We start from the raw sequence: 21,228 nt of genomic DNA on the forward strand, positions 1-21,228 counted from the left end.
TTAAAATAACCTTACATTTACATTAATCCACCTCTTAATTTATGCAAAATCCCCTTAAAAATACTTCCCGGAGTTATTAATGGAGGAGACATGTTACCAGATGTTAACACATCTTTTTACCAGGAGACATCAAAACCACCTTAAACACGACTTAACACAACTTCATTTTTGACTCATCATTACTTTATCATTTAATGTAAAACCTACTTTATAATTTAATTTAAGGAGACAACAACATCGATAACTCATTAATAACCTTGTAAAACCTTACAAACCCATAATGCTAACCTTACTTTACAGTATTAAAGCTGATATTTTTTAGTCGATAATTTATGTTTATGTAATTAAGGAAATTTCAGGGAGAAAATGAAGGGCTTTGGCTTCTTGGCATTGATTGATTGATTGGTTGACTTTATTCATGGATATAGAGACAATAAAAGATAAAAGGGATAGCATGTAAAAGTGTAAAGTACCGGTAAACACTTATTTCCAACATGGTCCCTGATGTTTTAAAAACAGGACAAACAGTAACACAAAACATAGCCATCTAAAAACTGTAGCAAAAAAACCCATGACAATCATAGTATACATTAAACACCAATACACATGGTATTTCAAAATCCTGTCCTAAAGTCTTCCATCATAGTCACAATCAAATTACATCCGAAAATACAAACATTTACACAAAATAGAAACAGTCATCACAGTGAACACAATATGCTCACAGGCCACATTAGGCCTACGAAACTATTCCTTCACCTTACTCCAGAAGATGAGCGTGGACTAAACTAGAGCTGTGCATCTTCACTGATCTCACGATTCGATACGATTCGATTATACAAGTCTACGATTCGATTCGATTCGATTATTCGATGCATCTCCGATGCATCGCGATGCATCTTAAATCGATGCATCACTTTTTCCGCAATACATGATTTATTTTTTCTCACTTTCTTTTTTCTCAGTGTGGCTACTTTTCCAATAAAAGTGCATTTGGAATTGCATTGTATTATGATCCATAATTAAAATAAACAACTGCATGTACTTACATTCTATTTTATTTGATTATTAAAAAAAAAGAAAAAGAAAAAAAAAATTAAATAATCGATTTTTGATATTTGTTAATCGATTCAGAATCGTCCTATTAAGCACCGCGATGCATCTCTGAATCGATTATTTTCGGCAGCTCTAGACTAAACACTACATGACATAGAAACGCACAGGCGAGGCAATTGACTTATCCCGATTTTTGAATGGGAAAGAGATATAATGAGTAAAATTGAGTGTTTCTCCAAGTCTGAGTGCTCGCTCTCGTCTGGTCTCTCCCCAGCTGAACTACCTGGTACCCGCCACGTGTTGTGTCCTCATTCTATTCGTGTTCGACCTGCCGGCCTGCACCTCCCCCACAAACTTCCCCGCAGTCCTCTCCCTCTTCCTCCTCTACGGGTGAGTCATCTTATGTTTGTACATTTTACATTTGAGCCATTTAGTGGATGCTAACTCGCAATGGCTATGTTGTCATGGACAGAGTAACCTGGTTATTGCCCATCTCATTAAGCCTTAATCAAGTTAAGCAGTTTACACAGTCAGACCTTTGATCCAAAAGCCCTGTTTGATACCATTCCCTATTACAGAAATAGTGGCCCTGTTTGCCATTTTTTACAAGTGTCCGAATTCTCAACTGTTAATTTCATTCACTATATAGTCCACTATAAAATGCCCACAATGCATTGCAATTTCTAGTGAACAGCAATTATAAAGCGGCTCTCTCAAATCAAACAATCTGATTGGTTCACAGCTGTGGTATATTTATCGTATACCACAGCTAGAGCCGCATCCCCGAAAAACACTCCGCCTCTGAGAAAACAAATGGTAGCTAGCTAGCCTGCTATCCTCGCAAACGGGAGCTCCTAAGCCAACCTGTGTCACCATAATACCCAGAGTGCCTTGCGCTAGTGTTTACTGTCATCTCCTGCTAGTGACGTCATCAGTATGCAACAGCTGAACTAGCTAGCCGCAAGCTAGCTAATGGCGATAACAACATTCGCTAGCTGCCTATCGAAATAGAAACATTTAAGGTTAGCTTCGACCTCCGGGGTGGCTTATCTATGGACGAGTGGATTGAGCAGTGCTTAACGGACACGTTATCTCCAGAAAAAAGCCACCTAGCCTCGTACCTAACATTAGCACAAGCATTAGCCAAAGTTAGCTAGCTAAGGTTAGCTGTTTGTCAACAAGCCTGTCTAGCTGACATTACGTCCAGCAACTGGGTCGGTTGTGCAGGAAGCCAGGAGGGACTATTTTATTACGCGGAAGAGTATGATTTATTAATTTTTGATCGTTCCCCATAGTTCACTAAACACTACATGTGGAATAGTGAGTGAGTGAATGAGTGAACCATTCTGAACATGTCTAATGTGATTGAGTCTTCCAGTTCCCATGAATAAAACAATCAACAGAATATTCCTCCTTCCTCTTTGGCTGAGCAACAGTACGTTACTTCTAATACAGTGGAAAGAAATTATGATACCGATAGTATTTCTCGCCGCCATGTTTTTTGACTGTTGGAGTTTGAATTTGCGCAGAAGGTGAAAACCAAAAGTGAAGCGAGTTTAGAGGTTTTCATGCCACAGTAAAATGTTTCATATGGTTAAGCTAAAGAGAGAGTAGAAAGCGTTGTTTTTTACTTCCCCCTTGAAGTTTCTCAAGAGGAAAATGCTCAAAAGTCATCCGATTTGTGTGAATTTGACGCCACCGCAGGCCACGCTCCCCCTTGTCCTCATTTATATGGTAATTAACGATGAATAAGATGAAAAATATCTCTCCCCGCTCGCGTGACCTAGAAAAAAAGGCTGAGGCGCTGGCTGTCCCCTTGATTACAGTTATGATCACTAATGCATAATTCATAATCGCCTGTCTCCAATCCCGAATTCACATAGGTCGAATTAATATTTGAATGTAAATTGAAATGGCCTATCATGGTATCTTCACCTGCTGTAAACTGATAAGCAATACCAACTGCTCAGCATCAGCATTTTTTGTGATCCATATCAATAATGCACATAATCATGAATTAAAAATACGAAATCATTATCACTGGAAATGTCAGTAAAATATATACTGTATATACATAATTCAAGTACTGTGTGTATGCAATCATATCAAATCATATCATGAGGTCCTTGACAATATTAAGTCCTATATTTTCTTGATTTGACATGGGTATATTTTCATCATATGACAGAGTTGCATGGCGGATGTGTTTGTGTGTGGTTTGCTGTTTTGATGTAAAGTGCAATGAGTTTCCCTGCACAGTATATGAAATGTGCTATACCAGTCAAGTTTGACTCTCTGATTGTTCCAGGTGGTCCATCACTCCCATCATGTACCCTGCCTCCTTCTGGTTCGAGGTTCCCAGCACTGCCTATGTCTTCCTCATTGTCATCAACCTCTTCATAGGCATCACTGCCACGGTGGCGACCTTCCTTCTCAAGCTCTTTGAGCATGACAAGGTCAGTTTGACCCTCGTTACTGCAGCTTTTTATTTTGCCTGAGACAAATCTGCTTCCCAACCATCTCCAAAGCGCTGGCGTACTCTTCAGAGGTTGCTTATGTTCAACAGCGACTGTGAACAGCTGATTGTGTTTCTAAATGTACAACTTGGCCCGTTTCAATAGAACTAAATAGATATTCATACATAATATCTGTGTGGTTTTTGACTAGGAACTGATCATTCTACCATTGATATGTCTAATTGATTTTGTGTTTAGATAATCAGCGTGTTAGCTAGCTAACCGTAGTATCAGGTCAGCTAATGGGGAAGTCCCACCAGGAACGTCAGGTACGCGTTCCGGCTCCGACGCGCTCGTCGGAGCTGCTCGCGGGCATTTTAGTCAACGTGTGTGATCCCACCAGGCACGCAACAACGCGCATCAGAAGCGGCTCGACGCCCCGCTCCGCTAAAGATACGCGGCAGTTCTATTTTTCACGGATGACGCCTGGAAGCTGCGTCAAGCTGCACAGAGCAGATCGTTCAGCCCGGAAGTCAGACACAGCAACTGCACGAGAATCCGGTAGATTTTCATAATAAAAACGTGTGCAGACCCAATACCGACTCCTTCTCCCCCTCTCCCCCTGTAGTCGTTCAAGTAGACGAAGAAATGCAAGAGTTCTCCTGCTGCTAACAGGCACTGTATGACAAATTAAGAAATAATTTCAGCCTACTTACTTACCCATGGTAGAAGCACAACAATCAAGGGAAAATGACCAAATCAAAAGCAAGTCAACGACAGACTGTGTTGTTTGTGTGTTGTGCTCTTTACATCCACCCCATTGTACACACAGTATCGCGCGATCTCGTAAATCCCGCGCGATCTTGTATCCAGCTGGCAGGCAGCGCTCGGAAGCGCTCCGCTTCTGAAGCGCGTGCGGTGGGACATGCCGACGTGCAGAAGACGGAGCAAAACCGCGGCGCAGACGGAACGCTGCGCAGACGGGCCTGGTGCGACCAAGGTGTAACCGTCTTGTTGTAAACAAGTATGGTAATTTACACTCTAGTTAACGTGTCTATAAGAAGCTTGTGTTAGTAGTAACATGTAGTTGCATTGGATTGCATTCGAATTGTATGCTAAATGACATATGGCACAATTGCAAATTAAAAAACAGCAGCAGCGTGCACACTCCAAAATAAAGTAAATCAAGGTGCAGGGCCAAGGTAGAAACTTAAAAAAGGAGAAAAGGCCAGCAGCACTCCACAATGTCCTTCGTGCGTTTAATAAGGTCTTGTGCAGCACAGCATCAACGCTGATGAAGGCTACCTGCTGTGCATCACTACACAGTCTTCATCAGCTAAGACCTAACTAACTCACTAACGTGATTTAAAGTCACACCATCACTAACGTTGGGTGTATTTCACCCGATGCAATATACCCCATAAAACATACTTCTCATCAAAATATCTTAAAGTACAACAATACATGGCAAATTGAGGTACTCTTCTTTTGTTTTTAAATGTGAAATATCACAAAAAACACAAAAAAGTATATTATGGGGGACACTATAAAAAATATGTCAAATTCGGGAAAAATGAGGTAATCGTTATAAAAATTTAAAAAACAAAACAAAACAGGAGCTCCCAACTTCTCCTTCGGTCCACCCATTCATGGGACTTGTGTGGTGAAAAAAAAAAAAAAAGTCACCACAATACCATTAACCCTAACCCGAAGATATTTTACCCTCTATCACTAACGTCGGGTGAAAATCACCCGAACACGTAGCCGGTAGAAAAAACCATGAATGGGAGCAGGGAAACAAACTTACATTCAATGACGTCAGTGAGCATCCTGAAGGTACCTAAGGACCCGCCCACCTCAGACAGCAGCAAGACAATGAAAATCACGCAAATTCAATTGTCCGGGTGAAAATCACCCGACGTTAGTGTTCTAGGGTCAAGAAAGAACACACATTAGGACTAAATGGGAACAATTTCACAGATCCTCCCCCTCCCTCCAAAATAGAGCATTGTGGAATAGAACGAGGTGGTTTTGTGTTGCAGCACTATCAGAGTTAGCCTGTGGGTGCTTCTGTACGTATTCCTTCACTCCCTCGGTTTCTCCTCCAGGATCTGAAAAGAGTCAACAGCTACCTGAAGTCCTGCTTCCTCATCTTCCCCAACTACAACCTCGGCCACGGCCTGATGGAGATGGCCTACAATGAGTACATCAACGAATACTACGCCAAAATAGGTAAGGTAATAAGATGATTTTGCTCTTATGACATCACTATGACTGACAGTAGAATGACATCATCAGTGCCTATGACATCATCAGTGATGTCATAAGATGATATTACCTGTTCATTGGCACCTCAGGTGTTCATTGGCAAACTTCAGACGGGCCTGTAGGTACATAAACCGAAAACCTAACTATGTAATTTAGGGTCTTATGTGACTAATTGTAAGCCTCAAAAGGTTTGAGACATTAGTTTCAAGCCAAATCCTAAATATCGCCATTTCAATGTTTACAATTTTTCTTGAGGCAGCATCAAAAATACATCTATGACAATGTAATGTACGAATGCATTTAGTGTAAACACAATTATAGAATGCTTCATCATTTTGGAAATGAATGTGTGCGTGTCTGTGGGATGTCACCCAGGGCTGGTTTTCAGTGCAGTCCTTTTTCAGGTCCAGGCCCGGTTTTACAGGGGTGCAAAAGCACGCATTGCACCCTTATTTTAATTGTCTGCATGCTCAGTTGAAAAGAGTGGGGGGGGGGGGGGGGGGAAATTATGTCATAATAATAAAAGATAATGTAGCCTAGTAGAGTGTTGTATGTTCTGAAATACTTATGTTGCAATATTCTTTGCTTAAACACTTTACAGCATTTAAAGAGATTATTTGGTCTTAACCAAAGGTACAATGAAATCTCCATGCTGCAGCTGCACACTTACTGTTTAAACTTGAATTATAATTGTTGTTTTTCTTTGTTCTTTGATGTGAATGTATGGCTTTTTAGAACCTATATGTAACATTTTAAGGTTGAGATAATTGTATTATCATTATATGGTCCAAATATTTCAGTAAAGCACTTGAAACACTTGAAATATTCTTGCTTGGCTGGTATCATTCTATTTGAAATGATGGTAAAATGCATTATTTTTAGTAAAATAACATGTCAAATTTTTCGGGCGGCCAGCCACCCGGGTTGGCCGGTGCATGTGCACCCCTTCCTATCTAGGATGCATCCCTAGTCATCTTGTTCTGGAACCGGCCCTGTTCAGGTCCTCCCTGTCTGCTTTTCAGTTGATGGTGTCTTGTTAAACAGACACTGAATCTGTGTTTTCAGGCCAGTTTGACAAGATGAAGTCTCCATTTGAGTGGGACATCGTGACTCGAGGACTCGTTGCCATGACAATCGAGGGCTTTGTCGGCTTCCTCATCACCATCCTGTGCCAGTATAACTTCCTCAGGAAACCTCCGTGAGTCTGTTAGCATGTTGGTGTATATAAATAAACCTCTGTGAGTCTGTTAGCATGTTGGTGTATATAAATAAACCTCCGTGAGTCTGTTAGCATGTTGGTGTATATAAATAAACCTCTGTGAGTGTGTTAGCATGTTGGTTTATTATAAATAACATGACATATAACATACTGCTTTGTGTGTACACGTGTACAATGGAATCTGATTAAATCTATTTACTTATTTATTTAATTTGGCGGGGGACAGTACAAGTCAATCAACATTTTAGTTCACACTTAAATGTAAATGTGTTAGCCAAGAGGCTAATTTCTGTATTCCCCAGGCAGGTCAAGAGCATAATCATTACAATAAACAAGAATACATGTTAGAAAAAATAAAACAGTATAAAAGTTAGTAAATATAAACAGTGCAGTACTATTAAAAATAATTAATAAAAACAATAATAACTCAACTAACTTAACTTAACTTATTTCCTACCAATATGGCGCTTTACAATACACACAGCTCATTGGCTGTGTTTGCTATGTGATTGATTGTGATCATTTGTGAATTTATTACAATCACCTGTTATTTTCCCATCAAGATGGCCATGTGATGATGCAACTGAATGCTATGAATTGCTCTCTCTACTTGCATGTAAAACCCACAGCTGGATGCAACAAGTCCAAGTGAGTTTGCTAGGGGGTTGTTGAAATGCATTCTGGGAAATGCAGTGCACTACTAGCCAAATGCGGCGCAAAATGCACTAACTGAAATTGAAGTAGACAAGGCAAGTTCAGGGGAAATGTGTACACCAAAAAACGAAACTACAGCAGCTCATCAGAAAATATCGATGACATAACAGTGAAACAGTATGTCCAGTAGGGTGGATTTATCCTTCAAGAATAAGCTGTCATTGCCAAGTGCTCCCTGTTTACATAAAGTGCTGTGTAAGTTTAACAAGTGAGTATACAATGTACGGTTACAGGAATAAGTTAGTGCCCGAGTAGAAATGTGTGTGTGTGTGTGTGTTGATCCAGGAGAGTGCCAGTCAGCTGCCAGCCGATAGAGGATGTTGATGTAGACGTTGCTTGTGAGAGGCGAAGAGTGCTGCGAGGAGACGCCGACAACGACATGCTGAAGATCGACAACCTCACAAAGGTCGCCACAGTTAATACAAAAACAATATCCAAATCGCAATATTGACTGCTGCAGTTTTCAAATCACTGGAAGTTAAAATTGTATCTCATGGCAATTAGTGTGAAATGCACACTTTACTTAAACATCAATAATTCTTGAATGGGTTGTCCGATTGGCTCACGGTAAATAAACACTAGAAGAAATCACACTTAAACAGCCTGTTGAAATCGAGTATTGATTGGGCAATTACCACGAGATCAAGCTGAAACAGACCTATCAACTTTGTTATTGTGGATAAACTCCCCTGATTAGATTGAGTTTGACTGTCATATCAACAATTATTACTGTACGACACTTTACATTTTTCGCATGTTAAAATAGTGTTAACTTATCACAACAAAATCTGAAAAAGATGTGAACTGTTCATGTGACGTTCATCTGCGTGCACTCTTTGCCTTCTCGCTCAGGTCTACAAGTCCAGGAAGATGGGTCATATCCTGGCCGTGGACAGGTTGTGTCTGGGCGTTCGTCCCGGCGAATGCTTTGGCTTGCTGGGGGTGAACGGAGCCGGGAAGACCACCACCTTTAAAATGCTTACCGGCGACGAGAGCACCACAGGAGGGGAGGCCTTCATCAGTGGAAACAGGTACAATACCGGGAGGACAGGCCCTTTCACTGTACAGGAATACACCCGGTTTTGGGGAGTTGTCCAGGTCAACCTCCGGCCTTCCATGTCAACACTTTAGCATGCACTATACTGAGCGATACTGTAGATCGCCTGATACTGACATTTTTCCAGAAATACCGTATGCACCAACTTATATACAGAGACTACGCTGAATGTCCAAGCAGAATGCAAGAAAGCAGCATCATACATGTATGTATTATTATGGATTATTATGTGTGGTGTGCAGCAGAGGCCTGCTACACGACCCGAACCTGACGGGACCCGAGACCCGATTCTGGGTATTGGACAGGTAGGGTTAAATAAACAGTTAGGGCTGGGGTCAGGTAGGGTTAAATAAACAGTTAGGGCTGGGGTCAGGTAGGGTTAAATAAACAGTTAGGGCTGGGGTCAGGTAGGGTTAAATAAACAGTTAGGGCTGGGGTCAGGTAGGGTTAAATAAACAGTTAGGGCTGGGGTCGGGTAGGGTTAAATAAACAATTAGGGCTGGGGTCAGGTAGGGTTAAATAAACAGTTAGGGCTGGGGTCAGGTAGGGTTAAATAAACAATTAGGGCTGGGGTCAGGTAGGGTTAAATAAACAGTTAGGGCTGGGGTCAGGTAGGGTTAAATAAACAATTAGGGCTGGGGTTGGGTAGGGTTAAATAAACAGTTAGGGCTGGGGTCAGGTAGGGTTAAATAAACAATTAGGGCTGGGGTCGGGTAGGGTTAAATAAACAGTTAGGGCTGGGGTCAGGTAGGGTTAAATAAACAGTTAAGGCTGGGGTCGGGTAGGGTTAAATAAACAATTAGGGCTGGGGTCAGGTAGGGTTAAATAAACAATTAGGGCTGGGGTCAGGTAGGGTTAAATAAACAGTTAAGGCTGGGGTCGGGTAGGGTTAAATAAACAGTTAAGGCTGGGGTCAGGTAGGGTTAAATAAACAATAGACCCTTCTCATGGGGGCCATTTTGTGTCGAGAAGCCAGGGTAAACACAGGTGCAAGCAAAACACTAATGAGGGTTTCCAAATCCCAATCATGGAAGTTGGAAACCCTCATTAGTGTTTTGCTTGCACCTGTGTTTACCCTGGCTTCTCGACACAAAATGGCCCCCGTGAGAAGGGTCTATTAGGGCTGGGGTCGGGTAGGGTTAAATAAACAATTAGGGCTGGGGTCGGGTAGGGCTCGTTATGGTCACAGAGAATGTGGGCTCTGGGTTCATTTCCAGGCCCGGGCAGACCTCTAGTGTGCAGTAGTGTGTCTGGTCATTTTGGACAAATTAAATATGTAAGGGATAATGTATTGTGAGCCGGTGATTACTGGCGAAATAATGACCGACAGGTGAATGATTGAGCCTGACGCGCAGCGGACGGCTTAATCATTCACCTGAAGGTCATTATTTCCAGTAATCACCGGCTCACTATACATTATCCCCCTTAGAACACGGCCTACAACTAAATCATTCAATAATCTGACAAAAATAATTATTCAAATAGATTTTTTATTAGCGTTTTCAACGACAAAGCGGTTTCATTCGTAATTGGCACACAAGACACCACAGCTGCAACTGGTTGGCCTAATTAGTAGTGTCTGCTGACAAAAGGCTCTTATCAACTGATTAATCCAGGTGTGGCAGAGCAGCGGTCGGTTGTCGAGAAATAATGACCGGTGAATCTTGTTGATTGACCAATCAGAATCGAGTATTCAAGAGAGCCGTGTTCTAAATATATATATATACTGTGAAGCACTCTATAATGTCAAACTAGATAACTACCAAGGCCAGGTACGAAATCAATAATGTTGTGTGTGTGTGTGCGTGCGTGCGTGCGTGCGTGCGTGCGTGCGTGCGTGCGTGTGTGTGTGTGTGTGTAGCATCCTGAAGGAGCTGTTGCGTGTCCAGCAGAGTATCGGCTACTGCCCACAGTTTGACGCACTGTTTGAAGATCTGACGGCCAGGGAGCACCTGGAGCTTTACACTCGCCTCCGTGGCATTCCCTGGAAGGACCAGGAGAGGGTAGAAAACACACACACACACACCACTCACACACACACACACACACACACACACACACACACACACACACACACACACACACACACACACACCACACGCACACGCACACACACACACACATACACCCACCACACACACACCATACACACACACACACACCACACACACACACACACACACACACACACACACACACACCACTCACACACACACACACACACACACACACCACTCACACACATACACACACATACACACACACCATACACACACACCACTCACACACACACGCACACACGCACACACACACACACACACCACACACACACACACACACACACACACACACACACACACACACCCCGCTGAACCTCTTTTAAAGCTGCTCTAGTTAATAGTTGATGTCAAACTACACCTGCAAAGTGGGGCAGTAACACTTTATAAGGGTACATTAATTCACATTTAGTTCATCCTTAACACATTAAGTGCCAGAGACGGACTAATTCGTCTTACATAATCCAGCGCTTAAGTGCCAAGGACGGACTAATTCGTCTTACATCGTTTTCAGTGGTTTCCACTAGCTGGCGCCCTTGGGCAATATGTGAATGTGGATCCGACCTCTCCCGCTGCCCCGGAAGTACTCTAACAAAGATTTCTATATAGGGAAGGCGGGCTCTTTGATCAGCGGGTTGTGTAGGTAAGATTGAGCGAGTAAGACAGAGACAGAATTACATAGCGATTTATATATAGAGAATTTCAGCAATTTAGCAATTTAGAGTCAGATTTAGAGCGAGTTGGTTAGCGTAGTTGATTTAGTTGTTAGTACAGTCGTAGTGTTTAGTATAGTCTTTATAAAGACTTTGTTTAGATAGATAGTTAGCGGTAGTTACAGTTAGTGTTCATTGTAGTTAGCTTAGCACATTTAGCGTTAGCGTCAGTTCATTTTAGTATTTAGCCTTTATTCTAGTTCAGTTTATTCTAGTTCAGTTTGATCGAGTTGGTAGCCGGTAGATTAGCCTTATTTCAGTTCAGTTTGAGCTAGTGGTAGCAGTAGTTTTATTTCAGTTCAGTTTGAGTTAGTCGTAGCAGTAGTTTTATTTCAGTTTAGTTGGGAGCGGGTGGCGTGTTTGTGCCATGCCGGCCAAACGCAAGCGGTCTTCGGCGGCTGCACGCAAGCGATCGGCCGATCAGAGATCACTGCTTGATTTCTTTTCCGTCCGAAACGAGCTTGTGCCGGAGACCGATTCCGAGGTCTCGGATGATGAACGGGGTGAGCCTCTGCATGTCGCGGCTGCGGCTGCAGGGCTCACGACTGAGTCCGAGTCGAGTGACCTCCAGTCTTCTCCAGACGCGGAGGATTCTGAGGAGGAGTGGGCCCCGTCGAGGAGCGAAGCTCCAGAGAGCAGTGGTAAGACGATGTTTGAGATGACTTGTGTAACTTGTGGAAATGTAATTACTATGACTATACAAAAGCCAGCAGTCAGTCAATTAATTTTACTTTTATTTCAGACTCTGAACAGTCTGAAGATGAGCCTGAGGCAGCCAGCTGTAGCGGCTCTGGTGCTGCAGCCTCTGGTGCCAGGAAAATGGGTAAGAGCACACCTCAGAATCAGGTTTATTTTCACATCACAGGTTCCAGCCAGCATTCAGTACCACACATATAAAAAACACTATTTTATGGTAATTATGTATTTCTATAATTTGCAGATTGTGGCAGTGGAGCTGGAAGAGGGAAACGGCCTGCAGGTCCAGGCTGGAGTGGAGTTGACTGGGAGCCAACCCACATCCCCTTCACAGCTGAACCGGGTCATCATAGTGGTGGTGCTGCTGAACCAGTTGACTTTTTCCAGCTCTTCCTGGACGATGAGCTGCTGCAGGCTATTGTTGTCCAAACTAACCTGTATGCACACCAGTGCATCAGTCAGGTGAGCGAGGCTCTGCCACATTCGAGGCTTGGGAGGTGGAAGGACACTGATGTGGCAGAACTCAAGAGCTTCTTGGGACTATACTTCCTCACTGGGATCGTCCAGAAGCCTAAACTGGCCATGTACTGGACCACAAATGAACTGACTGCTACCCCCCACTTCAACAAAACCATGTCTCGCAACCGCTTTCAACTGCTCACAAGATTCCTCCATTTCAGTAACAATTTTGATGTTGATGGTGCAGACAAGTTGTTCAAGGTCCGGCCAGTTCTGAACGACCTGTTAGCAAAGTTCAGAGACATGTTCACACCGAGTCAAAACATTAGCATTGATGAGGGGATGCTCCTGTGGCGTGGGCGGTTGGCCTTCAAAGTCTACAACCCACAAAAACCCATAAAGTATGGGATCAAGTCCTACATCCTCTGTGACTCCCAGACAGGTTACTGCCACAACATGAAGCCGTACTGTGGTGAGCGGGCCACCCTAGGCGAGACGGTGGAGTTCCTCCTCGGGGACTTGGCAGGGCAGGGGTACCATTTGTACATGGACAATTACTACAACTCTGTTGGAATGTGTGCACAGCTGCTGGAGTGTCAGACACATGTCTGTGGCACTCTGAGGAAGAACAGGGGTGAGCCACCTGCTACCATAGTCACCAACCACACCGTGAAGCTGGGGGAAACGGTCATGCGCCACAACGGTGGCACCATGGTTCTCGCCTGGCGAGATAAAAGAATCGTGAAGATGGTCTCCACGCTGCACGACGACACGATGGAGACGGTGCAGGTCAGGCAGAAAGGCAGCACAGAGAGGGTCGCACACACAAAACCCAAGTGTGTGGCAGACTACAACAAGTACATGAATGGGGTCGACAGATTGGATCAGAACATTGCATACTATCCGTTTGCCAGGAAGACATCCAGGTGGCCCTTCAAATTTGTCATGTACATGTTTCAGATCTCTTTTTATAACGCCTTTGTTCTGTACAAAGCTAAACACCCAGCTAAACGCCAGAGAAAGTGTGAAACATTGCTGGATTTCATCCTGAGTGTTATCGGTGTATGGACCAGACCTGTGGTGGGGGGTGGCGGGGAGGAGGTGGGGGCTGGCGGGGAGGAGGTGGGGGCTGGCGAGGAGGAGGTGGGGGGTGGCGGGGAGGAGGTGGGGGCTGGCGAGGAGGAGGTGGGGGGTGGCGGGGAGGAGGTGGGGGCGGGGGCGGGGGGCAGTGACCAACCTGCAACCATGCCCCGGCGACCATACCTGGACCCTCAATGCAGGCTGGAGGTCAAGCTAGCGGGCCATGTAATGGTCCTCATACCAGCCACACCCAAAAAAGATACCCCAACGAGGAGGTGTAGCATGTGTGCAAAGAAAAAGGTTAGAAAAGAGACACGCTACATGTGTGTCAAATGTGGGGTCTCATTACACAGGGGTAGATGCTATGAGGAGTACCACTCAGACAAGAACCTTCCTCAGCGGCGCTGGCGCTGAGTAGGTATGGGTCATAAAAATAAAAATAAAACCAGCCAGGGATTGTTTTTGCTCTTTGTTTGATTGTTTGCTAGCTAGCAGGAATACATAAAAAAGTACCTGCCGATTTTCATGTAACTTTGTGGATGGGTGTAACATGGGCCAAGGAAGTACCCATTACATTTTGGAGCAGTTCTGGATTCGGTGTACGAGCCCAAACCGGTTTGATCACTAACCGAAAAAAACTATTAAAAAAAAAAACTATATAAAAAAAAAAAAAAAGCTGAGTCTGCTCTTGTTTTGTATTTATTTTGACATTTATTTATTTTATTATTTGTATTATTCCTCCATTATTGAAAACAACTATTGTTCAGATGTCTGATGTCTCACTGATGCCAAAAATAAATGGTGAAAAGTGACTGTTCTGCCTGTTTGATTGAATTTCACAAAACTACATTTTTCTCAGCTTTCCTTCTCAGAGGCCAAAACCATGCTGTACTCAACGGCTAATATCTACATAACTACTAACTCTACAAACTAACTCTTTTAGACAGAGAAAGCACACATTCTATTAGTTCTTTTTAGATGATTGATGTTCACGAAGTCATAACAGAAAAGAATCCTCGGCTGTTTTAAAATGAGCCAGAATCGTCAAAAACACCCCTGGCACAACTTACCTACAGGAATGAAAACATGGCTGGCACCCAATGTGTTAATAAGCTACCTGCTTAATGAGCAGTAACTACTAGAGGGCACACTATCTCATGCCTTCTGGTTCTGCCCTTCTTTAACGGGATTCTGGGCCAAAATATTTGACTGGTACTCTAAAGGCCTATAAAATAACCCTGCAGCCGGAGGCAGAACTCGCCATCTTCGGCTGCTCGGAGTCCTCTCTGGACTTCCCTACAGCTGTGCAACAATCTCTGACACTGGGGACAACTGTTGCCAAAAAACAAATTCTGAAGGAATGGAAGTCCTCCTCACCTTCTTTTCACGTGTGGCTGATGGACATGATCTCTGTTGTACACATGGAGAGACTCAGGTCCCTGAGAACCGACTCGCTTAAAAGGTTCTCGGCTATCAGGGACCCGTTTTGGGCCGACTTTGACGAGGTTAACAATGACTAGTGACTGAGGTTGGGGGTAGCGGATGGCTTGTTCGGTGGGTATCTCATGGACCCCCTGTATGGGATCGCATGCATGTTGTCTCTTGCAAATACATAAGCACCTTATGCGACTGGTAGCACCATGTTGAATGTTGATGTCTGTATTTTTTTTTCTTTTTCTTTTCCTGTGTCTGATCCCGTTTGTCTTGTTCGTTTACTGTTCTATAAAAACTGAAAATAAAATATTGGGGGGGAAAAGCATTAAGTACTGTAACCTTTAATTAACAGCCTTGAATGTAAGCTTTCTCTACCTTTAACTTCAGTGTCTTCATGCCTCAACCCAACCGTCCAGAACACCATTAGATTACGAGACACTAGGGGTTGCATTGACTCGTCGAGACTAGGGATGTAACGATAACCGGTTTTAATGATAACCGTGATAAAATTCCTTATGATAACCATACCCTTTCAAATTTTCATTATCATTAAAACCGTGGTACCGTGATTACAGTGCTTTGAAAAACATGGTAAATACTGTCCATCAACTAAAGTTGGCAACAGTCTCCCAGATGCAAACGTGCAGCCTTGGAGAAATGATTTCAGTGAGTGTATCAATCCTTTTTGGGTCTGAGTTTTCAATATAAAACGTAAAATGATTTCAGTGAGTCTCTCAGTACTTTTTGAACATTTTCAGCAACTTTATTTACGAATACCGTGATAATACGATAACCGTGATAATTTTGATCACGGTAATCGTGATGTGAAATTTTCATACCGTTACATCTCTAACAAGGACGCCTAAATGAAACTTGTGGGTTCAGCGTAGGTGGAGCTTAGGTTGAGCGTTGCTTCGGCGTCCTGTGTGAACGGGCTGTTAACAGTGTGCTGCCTGCAACATTTGCCTCCAGCCATGTGGCATTAGGACATACTGAAATGAGAGCTTACTAATCTTTGGCCATATGGCTCCTGAAGGGGAGGAGGGTAGAGGGGGAGGGGTGGGATGGGACATGTAGGTCAGCTTGAAACACAGAACAAAGGCTGTTGAACAAATCATTCTTGCCTGAACTGCAATGTAATCAAAAAAAATTACCTCAGAATTATGGCAATATGTGTTCTTCAAATGCAGGTAAATAGGCCAAAGAATAGGCCACGCCTCCCAACCTGTTAGAGCTGCTCCCCGCTAGGGCCCATATATATATATATATATATATATATGGATATTGTATCAGGGTGGGCATGGCCATCCCTTGGTGGTGCCCCACCTGTTAGTGATATCTAAGTCCTGTGTTGCAAACAGAATGGGCATTCTTATCTTGTGGCCATAGAGGTCTGCTACATGCCACGTTAAGCCCGACTGTGATGCAACTTTTGAAGCCAAACCCGAAATCCAAACGTTCTTATTAACTCATTGGCTGCCAGCCATTAAATTATTCTGGAAAACGGACGCTCCCAGTGCCAGCCCTTTCAGAGCGTTTTCAGTGATTTCTCAAGACCCACAGAATATTGTGTGATATTACTATGTAAACACAGAACACGCCCAAAAACGATGAGACTCTCTTGTATCATCAGAAAAAAAAAGTTTATTTGTATCATTTTCTGGTTTCACCAGAAACAGATGTTTCAAACTAGAACTGGAGATAATTACCCTTTTGTGAAATGAAGCATTTCAAGCACATCACTGACTCTGAAGCTAATATTTTCTGATGTAGTGACACCTCAAATATCTGAACAGTAATTTCCTTCAATAAAACAGCAAAAACAAAGGAATTTTGATGGCAAAATAATATTTTTTAGCTGCAACCAGCAGCGCTGGCCCCTGCGTGCGCAGACCCTACACCTTCTTGCTGGTCTTGATTTACTGCTGGTGGGCATCAGGTATTCCAGCTTGTGTTTGCCAATCTGTCCATCGAGCCTGCTGTCTGGGTCTGTGTTGTATGGTGCCCTGCGTGCCCCACCCCCCTCAACTGCAAACTCCTCCTCCGTGGGAGTGTCTCTGGTGGCTCTCTGCTGCACGTTTGCTCTGAACTTTCTGCTGCACGTTTCAAAGTGCGCTGCACCCAGCGTCTATTTTCAGAGCGCTCCGCCGTTTTTGTGCGCCGGCTCCCAGCGCTCCCAGCTGAGAATAATTTAACTTTTCAGAAAGACGCTGGTGTCGGGTGCTCCTCTTCTGGCAACTAATCATATGGAGAAACTATCGCAACAGAGACAGAAAGGCTCAATTGTGGGAGCAGATTGGCTGCTGTTCACAGCTAAGGTTACAGCATGCATCGGTTAAAGTTTCCCCATGGCTTCTTCTACTCTTTTTTTCTCATCTTTCTCTAATCCGGAGAGCACTGTCGCCACCTAATGGGTCCGTAAAATAGCTTATACACCTTCAAAACCCCCATATTTTTTACAGGAGATGCATCAGGCTTTGATCCACGTCCCACCGTCAAAAAACGCAATTGACGTCTTTAGACGTCAATGGCAGCCTACGTTACTATTTGAATTGACGTCTTTAGATGTCAATGGCAGCCAATGAGTTAAAAGTCATAGCCTTAGTGCTGGCCTGGCCGGCTTATAACCCACACTTCCTACCGGCGGTAAATGATCATGGATACAGACAGTGGACTAAAGGTGGCATTACAGCCCTTTGTAGAATCATGTCAAATGGGGAAATTGATAGTTTTGAGAACCTAAGCCGATCTTTCGAACTTAACAAGCAGGACTTTTATAGATACTTACAGATTCGTCATTATTTTTTTAATTTTTTAATTTTTTAATTTTTTTTCCCCCCCCGATTTTTTATCCCATTTTATCCCCCATTAGTGCTCATTTGATTTCTCTGTCCTGGTTGCTACTCCATCCTCTGCCGATCTGGGGAGAGCCGAGACTGGCTCCATGCTTCCTCCGAGACATGGGCAGTCAGCCAGCTGCTTCTTTTCACCTGACAGAGGAAGCTTCACCGGTAGGACATAGCATGTGGGAGGTTCACGCTATTCCAACCAGTTCCCCTCCCTCTGAACAGGCGCCCTTAACGACCAGAGGAGGAACCACATTAGCAACCAGGATATTGCATGTTTTTGTGAAGGGGGTTCCTATATGAAGGAAACCCCCGGGAGGCACGGGGAGAACATGCAAACTCCACACAGAAAGGCCCTTTTGACGACCCCACCCGGGCGGTGGGCACTCGAGGACATGCGGACGGGCACGCATTCCTTAAGCGTTCACATCGTCCCAGGTGGGAATCGAACCCACGACCTTCGAGCTGTGAGGCGATAGTGCTTACCACTGCACTACCGTACCTCCCTCGTCATTATTTTCTGAAGGAGGTTAGAGGGCCCGAACCTGTAATTCTCTCAAGATTGATCCACACTTTTATAGAAGCTTATAACGGGGAAGATACAAGAAGAATTATCGGTAAACTGTATAGCGCCATTACATCAATGAATAAAAACTCAACAGATTATGTGAGACAGCGCTGGGAAAAGGATTTGAGTGTGGAAGTACCGGAGGAGGTGTGGCTTCAGGCTTGGGAGGCTCATTGCTCTGTCACGAACTCACTGACCTGGAGAGACTTTGGCTGGAAGAGCCTGATTCACTTTTTTATAACACCAAAACAATTCTTTAGGGATCAGACTATGACGATATGGGTCGAAAACGGGAATAAAACTGTCTATTTACATGGATGAAAAGCATGCTGCCACGTGGCCCCCACGGAGCTCCATTCTAGGACTGGCTTGCACACTATTGATCTCAAAACAACGCCTAAGACGGAAAAAAACGCTGCGGAGAAGAACACTGGGTGAGTCGTCAGATAATAATTACGGTAATGTGAGGAGAGGGCTCCAGGTTAAAAAAAATGAAATTCTCCTTTAACACATTGGGTGCCAGCCATGTTTTCATTCCTGTAGGTAAGTTGTGCCAGGGGTGTTTTTGACGATTCTGGCTCATTTTAAAACAGCCGAGGATTCTTTTCTGTTATGATTTCGTGAACACCAATCATCTAAAAACAACTAATAGAATGTGTGCTTTCTCTGTCTAAAAGAGTTAGTTTGTAGAGTTAGTAGTTATGTAGATATTAGCCGTTGAGTACAGCATGGTTTTGGCCTCTGAGAAGGAAAGCTGAGAAAAATGTAGTTTTGTGAAATTCAATCAAACAGGCAGAACAGTCACTTTTCACCATTTATTTTTGGCATCAGTGAGACATCAGACATCTGAACAATAGTTGTTTTCAATAATGGAGGAATAATACAAATAATAAAATAAATAAATGTCAAAATAAATACAAAACAAGAGCAGACTCAGCTTTTTTTTTTTTTTTATATAGTTTTTTTTTTTTATAGTTTTTTTCGGTTAGTGATCAAACCGGTTTGGGCTCGTACACCGAATCCAGAACTGCTCCAAAATGTAATGGGTACTTCCTTGGCCCATGTTACACCCATCCACAAAGTTACATGAAAATCGGCAGGTACTTTTTTATGTATTCCTGCTAGCTAGCAAACAATCAAACAAAGAGCAAAAACAATCCCTGGCTGGTTTTATTTTTATTTTTATGACCCATACCTACTCAGCGCCAGCGCCGCTGAGGAAGGTTCTTGTCTGAGTGGTACTCCTCATAGCATCTACCCCTGTGTAATGAGACCCCACATTTGACACACATGTAGCGTGTCTCTGCTCTAACCTTTCTCTTTGCACACATGCTACACCTCCTCGTTGGGCCATCTTTTTTGGGTGTGGCTGGTATGAGGACCATTACATGGCCCGCTAGCTTGACCTCCAGCCTGCATTGAGGGTCCAGGTATGGTCGCCGGGGCATGGTTGCAGGTTGGTCACTGCCCCCCGCCCCCGCCCCCACCTCCTCCCCGCCACCCCCCACCTCCTCCTCGCCAGCCCCCACCTCCTCCCCGCCACCCCCCACCTCCTCCTCGCCAGCCCCCACCTCCTCCCCGCCAGCCCCCACCTCCTCCCCGCCACCCCCCACCACAGGTCTGGTCCATACACCGATAACACTCAGGATGAAATCCAGCAATGTTTCACACTTTCTCTGGCGTTTAGCTGGGTGTTTAGCTTTGTACAGAACAAAGGCGTTATAAAAAGAGATCTGAAACATGTACATTACAAATTTGAAGGGCCACCTGGATGTCTTCCTGGCAAACGGATAGTATGCAATGTTCTGATCCAATCTGTCGACCCCATTCATGTACTTGTTGTAGTCTGCCACACACTTGGGTTTTGTGTGTGCGACCCTCTCTGTGCTGCCTTTCTGCCTGACCTGCACCGTCTCCATCGTGTCGTCGTGCAGCGTGGAGACCATCTTCACGATTCTTTTATCTCGCCAGGCGAGAACCATGGTGCCACCGTTGTGGCGCATGACCGTTTCCCCCAGCTTCACGGTGTGGTTGGTGACTATGGTAGCAGGTGGCTCACCCCTGTTCTTCCTCAGAGTGCCACAGACATGTGTCTGACACTCCAGCAGCTGTGCACACATTCCAACAGAGTTGTAGTAATTGTCCATGTACAAATGGTACCCCTGCCCTGCCAAGTCCCCGAGGAGGAACTCCACCGTCTCGCCTAGGGTGGCCCGCTCACCACAGTACGGCTTCATGTTGTGGCAGTAACCTGTCTGGGAGTCACACAGGATATAGGACTTGATCCCATACTTTATGGGTTTTTGGGGGTTGTAGACTTTGAAGGCCAACCGCCCACGCCACAGGAGCATCCCCTCATCAATGCTAATGTTTTGACTCGGTGTGAACATGTCTCTGAACTTTGCTAACAGGTCGTTCAGAACTGGCCGGACCTTGAACAACTTGTCTGCACCATCAACATCAAAATTGTTACTGAAATGGAGGAATCTTGTGAGCAGTTGAAAGCGGTTGCGAGACATGGTTTTGTTGAAGTGGGGGGTAGCAGTCAGTTCATTTGTGGTCCAGTACATGGCCAGTTTAGGCTTCTGGACGATCCCAGTGAGGA

General features: G+C 44.1%; 1 protein-coding gene across 1 annotated transcript in view; it reads left to right on the top strand.

The window, feature by feature from the left end:
• The window catches only part of LOC310800787 (ATP-binding cassette sub-family A member 2-like), a gene marked incomplete at both ends in the record, with an annotated part of 116,230 nt that overhangs the window by 55,568 nt on the left and 39,434 nt on the right, over window positions 1–21,228 (top strand). Inside the window, 9 exons of the mRNA XM_083664710.1 lie at window positions 1,331–1,446; window positions 3,365–3,512; window positions 5,621–5,749; window positions 6,851–6,978; window positions 7,999–8,119; window positions 8,566–8,744; window positions 10,632–10,773; window positions 12,294–12,363; window positions 12,481–13,228. Of these exons, the coding sequence (XP_083520836.1) occupies window positions 1,331–1,446; window positions 3,365–3,512; window positions 5,621–5,749; window positions 6,851–6,978; window positions 7,999–8,119; window positions 8,566–8,744; window positions 10,632–10,773; window positions 12,294–12,363; window positions 12,481–13,228 (1,781 nt within the window). The remainder of the gene's footprint in view (window positions 1–1,330; window positions 1,447–3,364; window positions 3,513–5,620; window positions 5,750–6,850; window positions 6,979–7,998; window positions 8,120–8,565; window positions 8,745–10,631; window positions 10,774–12,293; window positions 12,364–12,480; window positions 13,229–21,228) is intronic.

This window comes from Poromitra crassiceps (genome assembly GCF_964638095.1).
Source record: "Poromitra crassiceps genome assembly, contig: HAP1_SCAFFOLD_72, whole genome shotgun sequence".
NCBI classification, from domain to species: domain Eukaryota; kingdom Metazoa; phylum Chordata; class Actinopteri; order Beryciformes; family Melamphaidae; genus Poromitra; species Poromitra crassiceps.